Source organism: Callorhinus ursinus, unplaced genomic scaffold (assembly GCF_003265705.2).
Source record: "Callorhinus ursinus isolate GAN/ISIS: 27379988/994484 unplaced genomic scaffold, GSC_fseal_2.0 scaffold34, whole genome shotgun sequence".
Taxonomy (NCBI): Eukaryota; Metazoa; Chordata; class Mammalia; order Carnivora; family Otariidae; genus Callorhinus; species Callorhinus ursinus.
The window spans coordinates 15860881-15880953 of NW_027397096.1; the positions used below are offsets into that span (position 1 = coordinate 15860881).

Here is a 20073-nt window from a genome sequence, read left to right on the forward strand (position 1 = left end):
TAATTTTTCTTCCTGACTTTTTTTCCAGCTTTTTAGATGCAATGTAGTAGCAGCCATGATTGGGCTCAATCTGCTTCCCAAATGGTTGGTGAGATGCTGCACGATGCTAGACAAACCCACAGTGTGAAGTGGAAGATTCACACTGTGGCTGTATTTGTTGAGCCAGACTTTAAAAAGGCAGCAATGTGAGATGGGAGCCGTGAAGATGAGGAGGTTTGAGGAATTACAACTGAGAAGTAGATATCATTTCAAGAAGGAAATATACTTACATTTTGCTGCAGGTAAAATGCCTGTCTTTAAAGGGCAGCTTCTGAAACAAAGGGGAAAAAATAAGCGTGTTAAAAAAAATAACAGTAATGAGTAACCCATTCCAACTGAAAAAGGCATTGGATTGCCTTTGAAGGTACACGTGCTGACTGAAAACACTGTAATTGGGAGAAGTAGCCCACAGAGCAAAGATGGAAGTCAACTGCCATGTCTCACTGCATGCTCAGGAACCTGCCCCAGGACATCCTAGAATTTTGAGATCCCTTGACAGTCAACTTTGTCTCCCATGCCTGGTCCTGGGGAGTGAGAAGTAGGAGGGGTCTAGTTGCCTAATTCAATGACTTAGACTCAGCATTCTCTTGCTTCTGGTTCGTACTGACATTGTACCTCATTCTCATAGGCCCAGTTCTGACACATTGTTCCATTAAATTAAACTCCTCCTAAAAATTATGATCTTCTCAATTCATGCTTATTTGGGTAAGTGGACAAGTTTTCTTCTCCAAGAAGTAAAAAGCTTTTCTGGGGAGTATTGGGGTGGGGGGTTTGAAATCAATGCCAGATTTTTCCTTATTCAAGATGGCAGTAAAAGAAGAAACAATTAGACCATGCCTATGCTGGGAAGGACTGTGCCAATTATGCAGGCAATTTGTTCAGTGTGGCAGCCCACCAGACAATTCAGCTTGCTTCCAAATCCTTTTTTTTTGGAGAAGGGGAGGTTTGGGGGGTATATTGTGGTTATATCCAAAGGGGTCCTTTTCAGGGTAGTAGATTTAATTGGGAATGGCAAGTAAGTCCCCATGATTGGTATGAACAATTTGCATGCTGAGAGTCACATGATTCTGGGTCATCTCTACAACTGAATATTCAAGTCATGGTGTCCTCAGACCTACAGAAAGATCTTGCCATGCCACTCACATTAAGTCAGATTAGTCACTTTGGTGAGCAGTATTTTTCCAAGCTCTGCCATTTTTTGGTAATAGTGTGACTTTGGCAAACTAACTCAATGCTCCAGGATCAATAGAAATAATAATGTGGCTATTTCAAAGAGTTAAATAAGATAATACATATAAAACAGTAATGTAAGATTGGCCTATCTAGTGTTTTACTGTGATTGTTATTACCAGAAAGCCAATTTGGAAAGCCATATTAAGAAGATACAATAAATCCATGAAATTGGAGCTAAAAGGGTGGCTGTGGAGAGAGTTTTGCTTGGGTAAGATGTCTCCTCTCTCTGCAATCTGCACCATACCATTGTCCCAAATCTCTCTCTCAGATTGCCTCCTTCTACTCTTCATTTCTCCAACCAGTGAGTACAATTTGGGTTAGATCAACATCCACACTGGAATATTCCTAAATGTTTTGGCAAGCCACCTAATTCCTCATTTCCTCTCCATGGAGATGGTTGGGGGTGAGGTTTCTAGATTGACAAATTGTTAAATTATAGAACTACTGGACCCAGAAAGAATTGGCATAATTCTTCTTTCACAGTTCTTTACACGAGGTAGGTGCTTGATGAATTTTTATTGAGTTGATGTTTTTAGACAGATCCTATGGTGTAACTCAACAAGATGTCCTATGCGTCACTGACTGGAAGGAGTTAGGAACACTGCTCTGATATACAACACCCACCCCCACCTATCCTCCAAACCAAATAGTATACTGAAAATTCTTCTTTCATTTCCTTTGAGGAACTTGTTGCTAAGAAACAAATTTAGACAGTTCTCACCTGCTGAGAAAAGTTTTTACTACTGCTGCAGATAACAGGTTCTTCTTTAGCCACAAAAGTGTTAACAAAGAAAACTGTCTGTTACTTCACGGAGTCATTGGACAAGAGCTCTTCATTTGGGTGACAATTTCACAGCAATATCATTGATTACTTTGAAAACTATTCAGAGCTGTCCTTGAGACTACATTATGAAGCTACCTAATGCAATGATACTGATCATTTTTCTTGGGGTACAAAATAAATAAAGCATTCAAGAACAGTGTGGGTGGTAGTGAGGTTTTACAGGCCACAGAGGACTATAAAAGCTTGCTTTAGCTTTTCCAAGCTTACTTCCACATTAGAAAAATAAAAACCTGAATTTCTAAAGAGGGCCTTTAAAATTATTAATTAATTCATTTGCTAAATGTGTATTCAGTGCCTGATTATGTGTAGCACACTGTGCTAGGCCCTAAGAACGCATTGCCTGCTATCATGATAATGCCTGTCTGATAGGGGAGACAACTAGACATTTTGGAGGGATTGCACAATGATGTAATGCAAAATTACAGGGTGGTCAGTGAGGAGGGGAGGTGGTCTTTGAAAGTCTAGAAAGAGAAATCAGGGAAGTCTAATTGGGGGAATGTTGGGATAGTATCTGAAGAAAAATTCATATTTAATAAAAATGACTGTTAACATTGCTGAGTCTTAATGCATCAGTAACTGTCTTAGATGTTTCTGATTCACCTGTTACTCTTAACCACCCTGGGAAGGAACTAGTCCCACCTCAGGGTAGGAGTTAAAAAAAGCAAAGGGACATCATCAAGGGCACGGGCCCTGGATGGGAGAAACTGGCTCCTTTGAGGGACTGACACACCAACAACACCATTTGCCTTATTTTGTACACTCTTCCACAAAATCCATTCTTCCACCATGTAGGAGTCCTTAAAGAATCATAGATACGGCTCTTCTGATACCAATCCCAGATAACTTAAATTACAGAAACCTGGCCTCTCTGTTCCCACCTCAGGAGGATACAAGGTCCATCTTGGCTCTCTGCCCTAAACCACACCCACATAGTACCAGGCCAGCATCTCTGGGTCATGGTCACACATGGGCCTGATTCAGTAGTCACGTCCACATGGAATGGACCTTGTCCAAAGCTCCTGGATCTCCCTGTTAGGAATCCAGATTCCTAGGCTCTGATGATCACTGAAATCTGTCAACTGATACTCCTGGAGCAACTGATCTCTGGGCCAAAGTGTTCAACCAAGGGATTCTATGTACCACCTATTTATCTCAAGTTCTTACCCTGGTTCCTGTGGCTCATCCCATCTGGCTATGATGTGTAACCTACAATTGACACTCTATTAAAAAACAGACTACTTAATAATTTCAGAATGTTCTATGCTGATTGAAGTATCTGGTTTCAGTTGCCCACTATCTAAAGTTTTCACAACATGCAAAAAATTGCATCAGTGCAAGTATAACTTTAAATAATGTAACATATAGAATTAAATCTCCTATATATCTATTCTCTATAAGGCACAACAAAAATAAACTAGTTCCTACGTGTCCAAGATGATAAATTTTGAGATGAAGTAGCTACCACTTTCTTATTCTGAATACTGAACAAATTCTATTTTATGTTAATTTTACCTATTTGCTTATTGCTATGGTAGGAATACTTATTCTCTATTTCACATATTCCCAGGAGTGCTGGGAACCAACAGTTTTTAAATTACCTGGAAAGTTAATTTAAGAATAAACAGATGCCAGTACCATGTTCTTGTAGATATGTTTCCTTAGGCAAGGGAAACAAAAGCAAAATTAAATTATTGGGACCACACCAAAATAAAAAGCTTGTGCACAGCAAAGGAAGCCATCAACATAATGGAAAGGCAACCTACTGATGGGAGAAGACATTTGTAAGTGATATATCTGATAAAAGGTTCATATCCAAAATCTATAAAGAACTTATAAAACTCAACACCCAAAAAACAATCTGATTAAATGGGCAGAGGCCCTGAATAGACATTTTTCCAAAGAAGACGTACAGATGGTCAACAGACACATGAAACAATGCTCAACATAACTCATCATCAGGGAAATGCAAAGCAAAATCACAATGAGATATTACCTTACACTTGTCAGAATAGCTAGAATCAGGGGGCAGAGCAAGATGGCAGAGGAGTAGGAGACCTGGATTTCATCTGGTCTCAGGAATTCAGCTGAATAGGGATCAAACCATTCTGAACACCTACGAACTCAACAGGAGATCGAAAAGAAGAATAGCAACAACTCTCTGAACAGAAAAGCCACCACTTTCTGGAAGGTAGGACGTGCAGAGAAGTGAATCAGAGGTGATATTCGGGAGGATAGACGGTGGGGGAGGGGGCCTCCGTCAGCCGCTTCTGGCAAGTGATAGAGCGTGGAGCACAAAATCGGAACTTTTAAAGTTGGCTCCGCGGAGGGACGTCGTTCCAGTGGCTAAGCGGGGGTGGGGTGGGGTGGGGGGGGGTGGAACCCTCGCGGGACAGTGGGGTCTCAGGACCCTCGGGGTCACAGAAAGACTGGGGGTGCCTGAGTGCGGCAGAGCTCCGAGGGATCAGAGCGGGGAAGCCGGCTGCAGAGACGGAGCCGAGGCGCGGGCTCTCAGCTCGGGGTTGCCATAAACTGTGATCTGCGGCCCAGTCGGGCCACTGCTCCTGCAGCAGGGACCCAACAAGCGGCAGATCCGGGGAGACTCCCCTTCCTCCTCCCGGAGGAGCGGCGCGGGAGCGCACTGCAGGGATCTGCTGGGTTTGGAGACTCCACATGGGGTCGGGTGCCAGAGATAGCAACGCTCGGTCACAGGCCGGGTGAGCACGGAGTGCGGCCGGAGACCGAGGAGACAGGAGTGACTGACTGCTTTTCTCTGGGGACACACTGAGGAGTGGGGCCCCAGGGTATCGGCTCCTCTGGGGCAGAAATTGGGAGGCCGCCATTTTCACTCTCGTTCTCCAAAGCTGTACCAAAAGCTTGCAGGGAACAAAAGCTCCTGAGAGCAAACCCGAGCAGATTGCTTAGCCGGGACCTGGCAGGGGCGGGGCAATTCCACCTCCGGCAAAGACATTTGGGAACCACGGCAACAGGCCCCTCCCCCAAAAGATCAGCACGAACAGCCAGTAAGCCAAGACCAAGTTTACCGATCAATGAGAACGGCAGAACTCCAGCGCTAGGGGAATTCCACACATAAAATTCATGGCTTATTTACCATGATTTTTAGTCTTTCAAAGTTAATTTTTTTAACTGTTTTTTTGAATTTTTCTTTTTCCCTTTTTCAACCAACATCTTATCAATCCCTTTTTAAAAAACATTTTTATTTTTCATTTTTTAGAGTCATATTCTATCCCCTCATAGTAGTTACCCTTATTTTTGGCATATAAGGTGTTCTCTCCTTAAAATTTTGAGATACAGTTTCTTCTAACAGATCAAAATATACCCTAAATCTCTAGTGTATGGCTTTATTCTAGTCTTCTGCCTGATCACATTCTCTCCCTTTTTTTTTTCTTTTTTCTTTTTAATCCTCTTCTTTCTTTCTTAAAACAACTTCTTATCAATTCCTTTTATAAAATTTTTTATAATTTTCATCTGTACAGTCATATTCCATCCCTTATTGTATTAACGCTTATTTTTGTACATATATAAGTTTTTCTTTCTTTAAAATTTGGGGAGGCACTTTCTTCTAACAGACCAAAATACACCCAAAATCTAGTGTATGCCACTGATCTATACACCAGCCTGATCATATTTGATCATATTTTTTTTTGTTTTGTTCTGTTTTTGTTTTTATCTTTTTCTTTTTCTTTTTTCTTTTTTCCCTTTCTTTTCCCCTGGTTTCAGGTCTTTTCTGATTTGTTTAGAGTACATTTTCTGGGGACGTTGTTACCCTGTTAACATTTTGTTCTCTCATTCATCTATTCTCCTCTGGACAAAATGACAAGACGGAAAAAATCACCTCAACAAAAAGAACAAGAAGCAGTACCGACTGTCAGGGATCTACTCAATATGGACATTAGTACGATGTCAGATCTAGAGTTCAGAATGATGATTTTAAAGAAACTAGCTGGGCTTGAAAAAAGCATGGAAGTTATTAGAGAAACCCTTTCTGGAGAAATAAAAGAACTAAAATCTAACCAAGTCGAAATCAAAAAGGCTATTAATGAGGTGCAATAAAAAATGGGGGCACTACTGCTAGGATAAATGAGGCAGAAGAGAGAATCAGTGATAAGGAGGCCAAATGATGGAAAATAAAGAAGCTGAAAAAAAGAGAGATAAACAACTACTGGATCATTAGGGCAGAATTCGAGAGATAAGTGATACAATAAGATGAAACAACATTAGAATAATTGGGATCCCAGAAGAAGAAGAAAGAGAGAGAGGGGCAGAAGGTATAGTGGAGCAAATAATAGCAGAGAACTTCCCTAATGTGAGGGAGGAAACAGGCATCAAAATCCAGGAGGCACAGAGAACCTCTCTCAAAATCAATAAAAATAGGTCAACACCCCAACATCTAGTAGTAACACTTACGAGTATCAGAGACAAAGGGAAAATCCTGAAAGCAGCTCGGGAGAAGAGATATGTAACCTACAATGGTAGAAACATTAGATTGGCAACAGACTTAGCCACAGAGACCTGGCAGGCCAGAAAGGACTGGCATGATATATTCAAAGCACTAAAGGAGAAAAATATGCAACCAAGAATACTATATCCAGCTAGGCTGTCATTGAAAATAGAAGGAGAAATCAAAAGCTCCCAGAACAAACAAAAGCTAAAGGAATTTGCAAACATGAAACCAGCCCTACAAGAAATATTGAAAGGGGTCCTCTAAGCAAAGAGAAAGCCTAAAAGCAACATAGACCAGAAAGGAACACAGACAATATACAGTAACAGTCACCTTACAGGCAATACAATGGCACAAATACATACCTTTCAATAGTTACCCTGAATGTAAATGGGCTAAATGCCCCAATCAAAAGACACAGTCTATCAGATTGGATAAGAAAACAAGACCCATCGATATGCTGTCTGCAAGAGACTCATTATAGATCCAAAGACATCCCCAGATTAAAAGTGAGGGGGTGGAAAAACCATTTACCATGCTAGTGGACACCAAAAGAAAGCTGGGGTGGCAATCTTTATATCAGAAAAATTAGATTTTAAATTAAAGACTATAAAAAGAGATGAGGAAGGACACTATATCCTACTTGAAGGGTCTATCCAACAAGAAGATCTAACAATTGTAAATATCTATGCCCTGAACATGGGAGCAGCCAATTTTATAAGGCAATTAATAACAAAAGCAAAGAAACACATTGACAACAATACAATAATAGTGGGGGACTTTAACACCCCCCTCACTGAAATGGACAGATCATCTAAGCAAAAGATCAACAAGGAAATAAAGACTTTAAATGACACACTGGACCAAATGGAATTCATAGATATATTCAGAACATTCCATCCCGAAGCAACGGAATACACATTCTTCTCTAGTGCCCATGGAACATTCTCCAGAATAGATCACATCCTAGGTCACAAATCAGGTCTCAACTGGTACTAAAAGATTGGGATTATTCCCTGCATATTTTCAGACCACAATGTTCTGAAACTAGAACTCAATCACAAAAGGAAAGTCAAAAGAACTCAAATACATGGAGGCTAAAGAGTATCCTACTAAAGAATGAATGGGTCAACCAGGAAATTAAAGAATTAAAAAAATTCATGGAAACCAATGAAAATGAAAACACAACTGTTCAAAAGCTTTGGGATGCAGCAAAGGCAGTCCTAAGAGGAAAGTATATAGGAATACAAGCCTTTCTCAAGAAACAAGAAAGGTCTCAAATACACAATCTAACCCTGCATCTAAAGGAGCTGGAGAAAGAACAGCAAATACAGCCTAAACCCAGCAGGAGAAGAGAAATCATAAAGAGCAGAGCAGAAATCAATGAAATAGAAACCAAAAGAACAGTAGAACAGATCAATGAAACAAGGAGCTGGTTTTTTGAAAGAATTAACAAGACTGATAAACCCCTGGCCAGACTTATCAAAAAGAAAAGAGAAATGACCCAAATCAACAAAATCATGAATGAAAGAGGAGAGATCACAACCAACACCAAAGAAATACAAACAATTATAAGAACATATTATAAGCAACTCTATGCCAGCAAATTAGATAACCTGGAAGAAATGGGTGTATTCCTAGAGATGTATCAACTACCAAAATTGAACCAGGAAGAAAGAGAAAACCTGAACAGACCTATAACCACTAAGGAAATTGAAGCAGTCATAAAAAATCTCCCAACAAACAAAAGCCCAGGGCCAGATGGCTTCCCAGGGGAATTCTATCAGACATTTCAAGAAGAATTAATACCTATTCTCCTGAAACTGTTCCAAAAAATAGAAATGGAAGGAAAACGTCCAACCTCATTTTATGAGGCCACCATTACCTTGATCCCAAAACCAGACAAAGACCCCATCCAAAAGGAGAATGACAGACCAATATTCTTGATGAACATGGATGCAAAAATTCTCACCAAAATACTAGCCAACAGGATCCAACAGTACATTAAAAGGATTATTCACCACGACCAAGTGGGATTTATCCCTGGGCTTCAAGGTTGGTTCAACAACCGCAAATCAATCAACGTGATACAATACATTAACAAAAGAAAGAACAAGAATCATATGATCCTCTCTAATAGATGCAGAAAAAGCATTTGACAAAGTCCAGCATCCTTTCTTGATCAAAACTCCAGAGTATAGGGACAGAGGGCACATACCTCAATATCATAAAAGCCATCTATGAAAAACCCATAGCAAATATCATTCTCAATGGGGAAAAACTGAGAGCTTTCCCCCTAAGGTCAGGAACACGGCAGAGATGTCCACTATCACCACTGCTATTCAACATAGTATTAGAAGTCCTAGCCACAGCAATCAGACAACAAAAAGAAATCAAAGGCATCCAAATCGGCAAAGAGGAAGTCAAACTCTCACTCTTTGCAGATGATATGATACTTTATGTGGAGAACCCAAAAGACTCCACCCCGAAACTGCTAGAATTCATATAGGAATTCAGTAAAGTGGCAGGATATAAAATCAATGCACAGAAATCAGTGGCATTCCTATACACCAACAATGACAGAAGAAAGAGAAATCAAGGAGTCGATCCCATTTACAATTGCACCCAAAACCATAATATACCTAGGAATAAATCTACCCGAAGAGGCAAAGAGTCTGTACTCAGAAAACTATAAAATACTCATGAAAGAAATTGAGGAAGACACAACGAAATGGAAAACATTCCACGCTCATGGACTGGAAGAACAAATATTGTGACGATGTCAATGCTACCTAGAGCAATCTACACATTCAATACAATCCCCATCAAAATGCCATCAACTTTTTTCAAAGAAATGGAACAAATAATCATAGAATTTTTATGAAACCAGAAAAGACCCCGAATAGCCAGAAGAATGTTGAAAAAGAAAAGCAAAGCTGGCGATTTCAGAATTCTGGACTTCCAGCTCTATTACAAAGCTGTCATCATCGAGACAGTATGGTATTGGCACAAAAACAGACACATCGATCAATGGAACAGAATAGAGTGCCAAGAAATAGACCCTCAAGTCTATGGTCAACTAATCTTCGACAAAGCAGGAAAGAATGTTCAATGGAAGAAAGATAGTCTCTTCAACAAATGGTGTTGGGAAAATTGGACAGCCACATGCAGAAGAATGAAACTGGACCATTTCCTTATACCACACACAAAAATAGACTCCAAATGGTTGAAAGACCTAAACGTGAGACAGGAGTCCATCCAAATCCTAAAGGAGAACACAGGCAGCAACCTCTTCGACCTCAGCCATAGCAACTTCTTCCTAGAAACATCGCCAAAGGCAAGGGAAGCGAGGGCAGAAATGAACTATTGGGATTTCATCAAGATAAAAAGCTTTTGCACAGCAAAAGAAACAGTCCACAAAACCAAAAGACAACCGACAGAATGGGAGAAAATATTTGCAAATGACCTATCAGATAAAGGGCTAGTATCCAAAATCTATAAAGAACTTCTTAAACTCAACACCCAAAGAACAAATGATCCAATCAAGAAATGGGCAGAAGACATGAACAGACATTTTTCCAAAGAAGACATCCAAATGGCCAACGGACACATGAAAAAGTGCTCAACATTGCTCGGCATCAGGGAAATCCAAATCAAAACCTCAATGAGATACCACCTCACACCAGTCAGAATGGCTAAAATTAACAAATCAGGAAATGACACATGTTGGCGGGGATGCGGAGAAAGCGGAACCCTCCTACACTCTTGGTTGGAATGCACGGTGGTGCAGTAACTCTGGAAAACAGTATGGAGGTTCGTCAAAAAGTTGAAAATAGAGCTACCGTACGACCTAGCAATCACACTACTGGGTATTTACCCCAAAGATACAAATGTAGGGATTTAAAGGGGTATGAGCACCCCGATGTTTATAGCAGCAATGTCCACAATAGCCAAACTGTGGAAAGAGCCAAGATGTCCATCAACAGATGAATGGATAAAGAAGAAGTGGTATATATACACAATGGAATATTATGCAGCCATCAAAAGGAATGAGATATTGCCATTTGCAACGACGTGGATAGAACTGGAGGGTATTATGCTGAGCGAAATAAGTGAATCAGAGAAAGACATGTATCATAGGACCTCACTGATATGAGGAATTCTTAATCTCAGGAAACAAACTGAGGGTTGCTGGAGTGGTGGGGGTTGGGAGGGATGGGGTGGCTGGGTGACAGACTTTGGGGAGGGTATGTGCTATGGTGAGCGCTGTGAATTGTACAAGACTGTTGAATCACAGATCTGTACTTCTGAAACAAATAATACAATATATGTTAAAAAAAAAAAGAAGAGGATAGCAGGAGGGGAAGAATGAAGGGGAGTAAGTCGGAGGGGTGACGAACCATGAGAGACGGCGGACTCTGAAAAAGAAACTGAGGGTTCTAGAGGGGAGTGGGGTGGGGGGATGGGTTAGCCTGGTAATGGGTATTAAAGAGGGCATGCTGTGCATGGAGCACTGGATGTTATACGCAAACAATGAATCATGGAACACTACATCAAAAACTAATGATTAGCATAAGAATAAAAAATTAAAAAAAATAAGAATAGCTAGAATCAAAAAGACAAGAAATTCCAAGTGCTGGCGAGGATGTAGAGAAAATGGAGCCCTTGTGCACTGTTGGTGGGAATGTAAATTCGTGTGGCCACTGTGGAAAACAGTAGGGAGGTTCCTCAAAAAATTAAAAATAGAAATACCATTTGATCCAATAATTCAACTACTGAGTATTTACCAAAGAAAATGAATATACTAATTCAAAAAGATATATGGACCCTATGTTTATCACAACCCAAGTAACCTAAGTGTCCATCTAAGGGTGAATGGACAAATAAAATGTATATTTAAATTTTATATTAAAATTTTTATTTTATTGATGTGTATATACAGATGTGTGTGTGTGTATGTATATATATGGAATATATATACAATATATTTATAAACATTGTTCAGCCTGAGAAAGAAGGAAATCCTACCATTTGTGATTTGTGACAACATGGACTGAGGGCATTATAGTACATGTAATAAGTCAGACAGAAAAAGTATCCATCAGCAGAAGTATGAATAGAGAAGTGGTACCTACACACACACACACACACACACACACACACACACAAACACACTCACATACAGGACTCTTGCTCCATCATAAAAATAAAGATGCAGTCTTGCCATTTGCAACAACATGGATGGACCTAGAGGGTATTATGCTAAGTGAAATAAGTCAGACAGAAAAACAAATACCATATGATTTTACTTATATGTGGAATCTTAAAATAGAAAAGAAACAAACAAACTAAAAAAGCAGAATGAGACCCATAAATACAGAGAACATTCTGATGGTTGCTAGAGGGGAGAGGGTTTGGGGGGTAGGGACAAAATGGTTGCAGGGGAGTGGGAGGTATAGGCTTCCAGTTACAGAATGAGTAAGTTGTGAGGATAAAAGTTACAGCATAGGGAATGTAGTCAATGGCATTGTAACAGCACAAAAAAAGAAAAGAAAAGAAAAGAAAAAGAATGAACTGGTGCACGTTTTATATAAGGTTGAATATGCCAATTATCAGGTAATATGTTATAAATGGTGGATCTCCTCTTCACTTTGGTTAAGTATTCTTTAAAACCTGAGACTATGTGCTATAGGCACAGGGATCTGATGCTGACCTCGAGAGCCTCAGCCCACAGCTCCCACTCTGGAGGTGGAGGCAATGGTATCAGATGGCCATGAGTTGGAGTCTTGGTTCTTCCACTGACTTCCATTGTGACATACAGCCACTTATTGAAAAGTTACGCTTTTTCTGCTTATGAAAGCACACATACAAACACCAGCTTTTGTCAAACAATGGCTTTGTCTATAAAATGCAAATAAGAGTAGCACCTGCACCTCCTCTGAGACTGGGGTCTTTTTAGAAGAATATGCATATAAAGTACTTGGCAGAGACTTTGCCCATTTTAAGTGTTTCACATATGACAGTTGTGATGATCTTTATTGAGTCCAAACTGAAAAATTAATTTACCAAGAATTGCACTTTCCATCTGGATCAAAATATTCTGTACTAGTTCCTTAAATGGTTATAAGATAAGGTCATCTCCAACTTCTGTGTCTGACTTAAAGTAGGCTCCTCTTTAAAAAGTCACAGTCAACTGGTTTTTCATGATTCTTTGTTTTTTAAAGATTTATTTGAGAGAGAGAGAGAGAGGGCATGGTGGGGAAGGGTGAAGGGAGAGGGAGAGAGAATCTCAAGCTGACTCCCCACTGAGCGTGGAGCCTGATGCGAAGCTTGATCTCACAACCCTGGAGATCATGACCTGAACTGAAATCAAGAGTTGGACGCTTAATCAACTAAGCCACCTAGGTGCCCCAGTTTTTCATGATTCTTAATAATTTTGCTCACAGTAGTTTTTAAATTTTTCCCACTAGTGTTTTAAGAATTTTGTAAACATTTCTGTTTCTCTTATGGTATTGGAATTCCACTGTTTTTTTTCCTTCTGTTTCTAGTCTTGACTCTGCCAAGACCTCAGCAAACCTTTCCATAGGCTTGCCATAGTTACTTACAAATGGCTTCTTGTGTTTTGATTTTTTTCTAGCTTTTTAACAGTTAAAAATTTTAAAGAAGCAATTTTTATTATAGAAAATTTGGAAAATACACAAGATTACTAAAATGAAGTGAACAGTTCACAACCTCACACATTTATTCTGAGTATACAAAGAAGTGAACATCTTGCCTGACTCTAACCCCATTTCCCAGAGATAATTACTGTCAGTAGCATGTGAGGGTATCATTCTAAACTGTTTTTTATGCTTATGAAAGCAAACGTACACACATACATAAACCTTTACACCTATACACACATGTTGTTAAAATGTTTTCAACAAAAACAAGGTCATGCTGTGTAATTCTCTATGCTACTAGTATTTTTGTGGAACTACGTTCCAAGTTGGCATATACAGATCTCATTTTTTTAGTGACTAAATTTATGGACGTGCCCTAATTTATTTAACCAATCCCATATTGACTGATGAACACCTAGGTTTCTTGTGATTTCTGCTGTGACAATGAGCTTGCAATGAGAAAACATTTTGAACATTAGTTTTTAGATTTATGCTCTTATACTGTAGGGTAGTTCTTAGAATTGTGAATACTTTATAATAGGGTATATGCAGCTTGATATTAGATGGAGAGTCCCAGATTACTCTTCAAGAAGGTTGAACCTATTCACCCTGTACCAACAATAAGATGTATCCTTTATACGTTTCACTTTGCACTCATAATTTCTATTTCTTTGAGTTTTTCTTCTCCATGTGATAATTCTTCCATCTGAGTTTCAAGATACTTAATTCCATTTTCAGCAATGTTTTTGAGTTCCAAGAACTCTTCCTTTTCCTCAGATTGCTCCTTTGTAATAACTTCCCTAGTCTCCCCAGGAATTTACATAACTGAGAGTTTTTTTTATTTTTTCCTTTAAGGATACCTCATAGAGAGCTACCTATTCTGATTATGTTGTTCCTTCTCCCTTCAAATGCTGAGTCATTTTAATGCTTTGCGCATTTTCTCTCCCAATGAGATCTGTTACTTGTCTGCACACACCCAGACCTCCTGACCCATGAGGGAGGAGGGCCCTCGGCACATATGCGTGGAAACTGTGGGGGTCTCCTAAGTAGTAGTGGCTTTGCAAATGGTAGCAGGTAAAGGAAGAATCTTTTCTTGGTCAATGGGCTGGTAGGTTAGGACCCCTCAACTGAGTGGTAGAGTGAGAAAGGTCTCCAAGTTTTCAGGATCCTCCTGGCAAATGGAGACTATGAGTTCTCTTCAAGGGGTGCCTGGGTGGCTCTTTCGGCTCAGCGTCTGCCTTCGACTCAGGTCATGATCCCAGGGTCCTGGGATCAAGCCCTGCGTCAGGCTCCCTGCTCAGTGGGGAGTCCCTCTGACCCTCACCCATGCTCATGCTCTTGCTCTTTGTCTCTCTCTCTCTCAAATGATAAAAAAAAAAAAGTTCTCTTCAAGTTATATTCAATTGATATAATCTTTAGTTATGGTCTTCCCAAAAACAAAACACAAAACAACAATAATAAATCAAAGAAATGCCTCCTAAACAACAAAGAAATTTCTATACTAAAGCCAAGTTGACATGTCAAACAAAGGGTATACTCTCTTCTTTAGGATAAGGACATTAAGAGACTCATATAAATATGGCACTGGCAGAAAGCATGCCAATAATATTATGAACTGTAATCTGTCTTGCATATGGCCATATTTTGGCAAAATCATTGTATCACACACTATTCAAATAATGTATGTTAATTATCAATAGCAATAAAGTAGGTGGTCCTTTTTTTAGTCAACAATATACTTGTTTATCAAATACGTATCAGATATTTAAAATGTATTCTAGGTGTTAGATATAAAACACTGACAAAACATAGTGATTATTTTATCACCAAGGCATTTGCAATCTTTTTGTTGCATGAAAGACCTATCAGAAAATGACTCTCCAATTATAGTGACATGTGGTAACTACTGTGATAGAGCTAGGCCTGAGGTACTATATAAGCAAAGGAGATTCTTTCTAAATCAGATTAAGGCAGATTTTTCCAAAGAAGGGTCAAAATGGGTTTATGAAAAAAGAAGTTAAATATTCAAGTAAGTTTGGAAAACACTGGGTTAAAGATAGTTAAGTAGATCTTCCTGCTGTAGTCTTTTTCAGAGCCTTTAATAGTTAAATATTTATTACAAATTCCAGGGAGTGGTAATGTCCCAAATGTATGGGGCTGAAGAACCTTTCTTCCAAGCATTCTGAGGGACACACTTGGGGAACAATGGCCTCAGTGATCCAAGGGAGCTCTTCTAGACGAGGAGCGTCAGAGCTGAGGGTCTAAGATGAGCAGGTGTGAGCCGGAGGAGGCGGGAAAGGTCACTCTTGGCAGAAGAACAGCCTGTACAAAGGCATAGGGACAGCATGGGCCATGGTAATACTAAGTAGCCCAAAATAGTGAAGCCAAAGAATTTCACGTGACAAAGTACAGAGATAAACAAGAGTCAGTCAGATCATTCCATCCAGGTAAAGGGCTGAATTTTACCCTGAAAGCAAGAAAGGTTAAGTTCTGACCCAGGGGAGAAGTATGAATGGATTTGCTTTGTCAAAACCATCACCGTGGTAGCAGTAGGGCTGCACACTGCAGTCAAGTCAGCCTGGAGGAAGGAAGAATAGGCAGGGGGAGTTCTGGAATTAACCAGTGTCAGTGTTGAGGGAATGAGCTAGGGGAGAGCCTTGTGCTCCCCAGAATATATTACCGAGTTTGCAAATGCACCGTTGGCCTAGACCTTGAGTAGATGGTGTGGGAGTTACGTTGTGCTATAGGAGAAAGTGAGGGGGACCGAATTCCTAAGTGAGAGGGGGGCACCTTGTGGAGCAGCAGGGGGGCTGATCTCTTACAGAAAAAAGAACAGTGAGAAATTCCTGCCGGCTGGGAAGATGGAGGGCCTGGAATGAAAGGGATGCTTACTGTTCAGTCCTAAACTAGTCACTGTTCTGCAGTGGTGTCAGACTCCTCCATTGTCCCCCAGTCTTCAAAGGGGACCCCATGCTGGATGTGGCTGTGAGAATGTTCTCTCCTGGGGTCTGGCAGGTATTCACAACATGGGGCTTATGTCACTGTCCTCACCTTGTCACCTCCTACCCTTTCTTCTTATATTTTCCTTCTTTATTCCCCTCTTCCTTCACCACATCCTACACCAAAATCTTTCCTTCTTTGAGGTTAATTTCTTTGACTGGAATTACCAGTGAACTTAGTTTTTCTGTGGGATGCTGGATTCCTGAAGTGCAGGAGGCTAGACCATTCAGACTGGACTGCACAAAGGTCAGCATAGAGATCCTCTCACCTGGTATCGCTCTTTACAGATGGGTAAACTGAGGTCTGGAGGGCTGCAGTGCTTTGTTTTAGGAACAGAGCTTATTTAGATCTTTTGGCTCCTGGTTCTGCTTTTTCTAGCAGAGCACACTGTCTAGGAAGTCATCTCTTTCTGATTAGCTGATACTAGTCTCTAGAAAGGTCCCCGATTTCTGCGGTAGTGGCTTCAAGGTAATAACCCTGCCAGAATAAAAAAGCAGAATACAAGCTATTTCCCTAAGGGTTCACTCCAAGAATGTCTTAAAACTCCAGTTACGCTCAGATCTTACCTCTATGACATCATTAAAATATTATCTGCTTTGGAATATTTTCTACTTCTAAACACTTCTCAAAGTTTGATCTTCTGTCAGCTGACAATACAGACTCATAGAGCGCTTTCATGTCTCATAGGCTACTGTCCAAACCCTATAATTAAATAATGAATTTCTAAGGATTAATTATTCACATGTCAAAGAGATGATTTTTGGTGAGGAATTAACTATCCTTCAAATCTGCTGTAGAGAATATGAAAGCCGATCAATGCCCAGTGTTTACATATCTAGCCATCAATTTTAATGAAACATTTCCTTTGAAGTCACAAAAAATCATGAAGTCCACATACATAAAATCTAAAAATCGCGCCAAATTTCTTTCTTATAAAAGTGACCTCAGTTGATACTGATCTAAAACTCTTCCAACAGGAGAGCCATGGCTCAAATTCCTGTTAATTGAAGCACGAACCCGAGCAACTTCTTACTCATCTTCTTATCCTCTGCAGTGTCTAGCAGAATATTCAACACATGGTGGCTCTTCAGTACTTAGGGGTTACAGAAGTAAACCTCCAGGCTTTCCTGGCCAACAAGATCCTGTCTGGCCAGCAGCCTCTCACGCCCACGCTGCCTCTACCCTTACCTCAGGTGCTCCCCATGTCTCATGTCTCGCTCCCTTGGACTCCAACATGGGGCCCTCAGCTTGTCCCTGCCTCCCACCATCCTCGGTATTTGTAATGTGTGCATGCATGACCCATCTGGCTCCCTGACCTCAGGCTGCTGATCTTACCAGTCACTCACTGGCATATCTCAAACCTCATTATTACCTGGAACTATTTCACTTGTAAGATGGATATTCTAATCACTGGACAACTTGAAAAATACAAAAGGCAAAAAAGCAAAAACAAATAATATCAAAACCAATCAACCAAATAAAAAACAACCACAGTTCTATCATTTAAAGTCATCCACCATCAGAATTTTAGAGCCCCTCCAACACCAGTCTTTTTTCTATGCAAGGAAAATTGTAAGTTTTGATGAGTCTTGTTTACAAAAATACAGGATGTTGATCTCATCTGGGGTACCAGATTAGGGCTGTTTATTAGGAAGGGCTATTTAAGTTGAAATCTGGAAGCTGGGATGGAGCAGCTTATGGAGAGGGAGAAAATGGAAGGTCATTGTAGGCAGGGGCACAGCTGATACAAAGGTCCTGGGGTAGGAAAGAGCATGTCTTGTTTAAGGACCTAAAAGAAAGCCACTGAATAAGAACAGGGTGAGATGAATTACCTGGGTTCAAATCCCAAATTATTTACTTCAGCCTAAATTTTTTTCTCTGTAAACCAGAGATGGTATTAGCCTTCCCCTAGGGTTGTTGGAAAGATTGAATATGTTCCTCTCTGGAAAGCACTTAAAATAGCATTGGCACATAGTAAAACTTTCTTAAAACAGAGGAATAGTGTAGACAGACTAGCCAATATGGAGAAGGAGAAATGTCTCTTCTGCCCCTGCCATGTTCTCCTAGAGGAACTCCTATACCCACACCTATGAGTGACGGATATCAGAGTAAGCACATCTAGCTTCTCTTCACTCCCTTTCTTCTCTGACCAGGAAGAGGTTGACATGCTAGACCGTGGGAAGCTAGACATCTACCAGGCCGTGCTTCCATACTGGCCCATGGCTCTTGTGTGCAGAGTTCCGGGGTCCTCTGTGGAGGCAAGGCAGGTATGTGCTCTCTCAGGTCCAGCTGTGACTGGACAGGTGAATTATGTGAATCTGACACCAGGCACACAGTCGCTTCAGTTCAGTGGAGGGTAGTGGGAAGCCATGGTTTGGCTTCCCCAGTGAAGTTTCCTACTTGTCCTATACTTTAGATTTACTGGACATTCCCCAGCTCTCAATGAAGTTGATACTTTGATACTTATTTAGTGAGGAAGAGGATGTGAAGGGCTAGAATCCTGATCCCTAGCACATTCGTGCACTGTCTAGAAACCTTAAGATTAAATAGAAACATCTGAAGAGCAAAGGACTTAGACATGAGACCACAGATCTCGGTACAGCTATTGTGATGGGCTTTCACATGAATGGTTTCTGACTTGTTTGGTCACATTCCTCAGTAAATTGCTGCTGAGGCCAATAATGGATGATTTGGACTTTAAGTAGCAAACAACCCAAAAATAAATAAAATAAAATAAAATACATCCAGCTAGATACTATCCAGGGTAGAGAGAATGGGAGTGAGCGCTCTGGCCTTCAGGTTTAGTGCCAGGCACTGGTAACACTGCTCAGTTGATCAAACTTGGGATCCTTTTTATCTTGTTTGGAATTGCACAGGCCCAAGAAGGACTATGGATAGACTGGTTTCCTGATTCATGTAGCTTGCCCACAGCCTCCTGGGGCTCCCTACCAATGGTTTCAAATTGGCTTCTTTTTCATAAAGCTTATGTCTTAAACAAGATATAATTTTTAAAACCCGCCCAGACGATGGTTAAAGAGGAGTGTGGCCCCTGGTTCCTTTCTTCGGGCATTTGGCTAGGAAGTTTATTTAAAAGGCTGTTTTCTTGAACTATCTGTGTCTGGGATAGATGAGGTGTAAGGAAGAATGGAACTGGGTTGAAGTACAGGCTTCGATCTTGCATTCAGAACACAACCTGTCGGAAATGAAAGAAAATGAAGAAAGATGCTATGACTGAGTGGAAGGAAAAGAATTATTTCTTTAGGGGAAATACAGAGATTTTAGAGGCTAGGTTGGACAGACACAAACCTAAAACATCTTAAATGCTCTTAAAGTTGGAAGTCAGAAAAGAGGCATGACTGGGGCTTTAAAAAGGCAACAAAAAATTAAAGAAAGAGAGCAAAGGAGACTAATGCCCCAGAGGATGCCCAGATGTAGGGGACCATTAGAAGCTGCTTGAATGGAAGGATGGGAGAGTCATGCTGGATGACCAGGAATCTCAGGATGGAATCCTGCAGTGATTATTTCAGTATCACCAAAGTAACACAGTTGTTGAAGTGATGAAGCAGGTGCAGTGGGTTGCCATTAGAAATAGAGCACATCAGTCCTTAATGGACGGTTCAGGCCTTAAGTGAACTATACCCTGACCCACAAGGGAACATCTTGCAATGCCTGGAGATATTTTTTGATGATCATGATTTGGTGAGGGGGAGCTACTGGCCACTAAACATCTTACAATACACAGAACAGCCCCATAACAAAGAAATACCCAGGCCAAATTGTCACTAGTGCCGAGACTGAGAAACTGCCTTAAGGAAAGCCAGGCTGGGCTACAACAT

The 20073-nt window shown here is 40.5% G+C and overlaps 1 protein-coding gene across 1 annotated transcript in view; it reads right to left on the minus strand.

Annotated features, from left to right (window-relative positions):
- The window catches only part of ANKFN1 (ankyrin repeat and fibronectin type III domain containing 1), a 322582-nt gene that overhangs the window by 261834 nt on the left and 40675 nt on the right, over nucleotides 1-20073 (minus strand). Inside the window, exon 2 of the mRNA XM_025851318.2 lies at nucleotides 270-310. Coding sequence (XP_025707103.2) covers nucleotides 270-310 — 41 coding nt within the window. The remainder of the gene's footprint in view (nucleotides 1-269; nucleotides 311-20073) is intronic.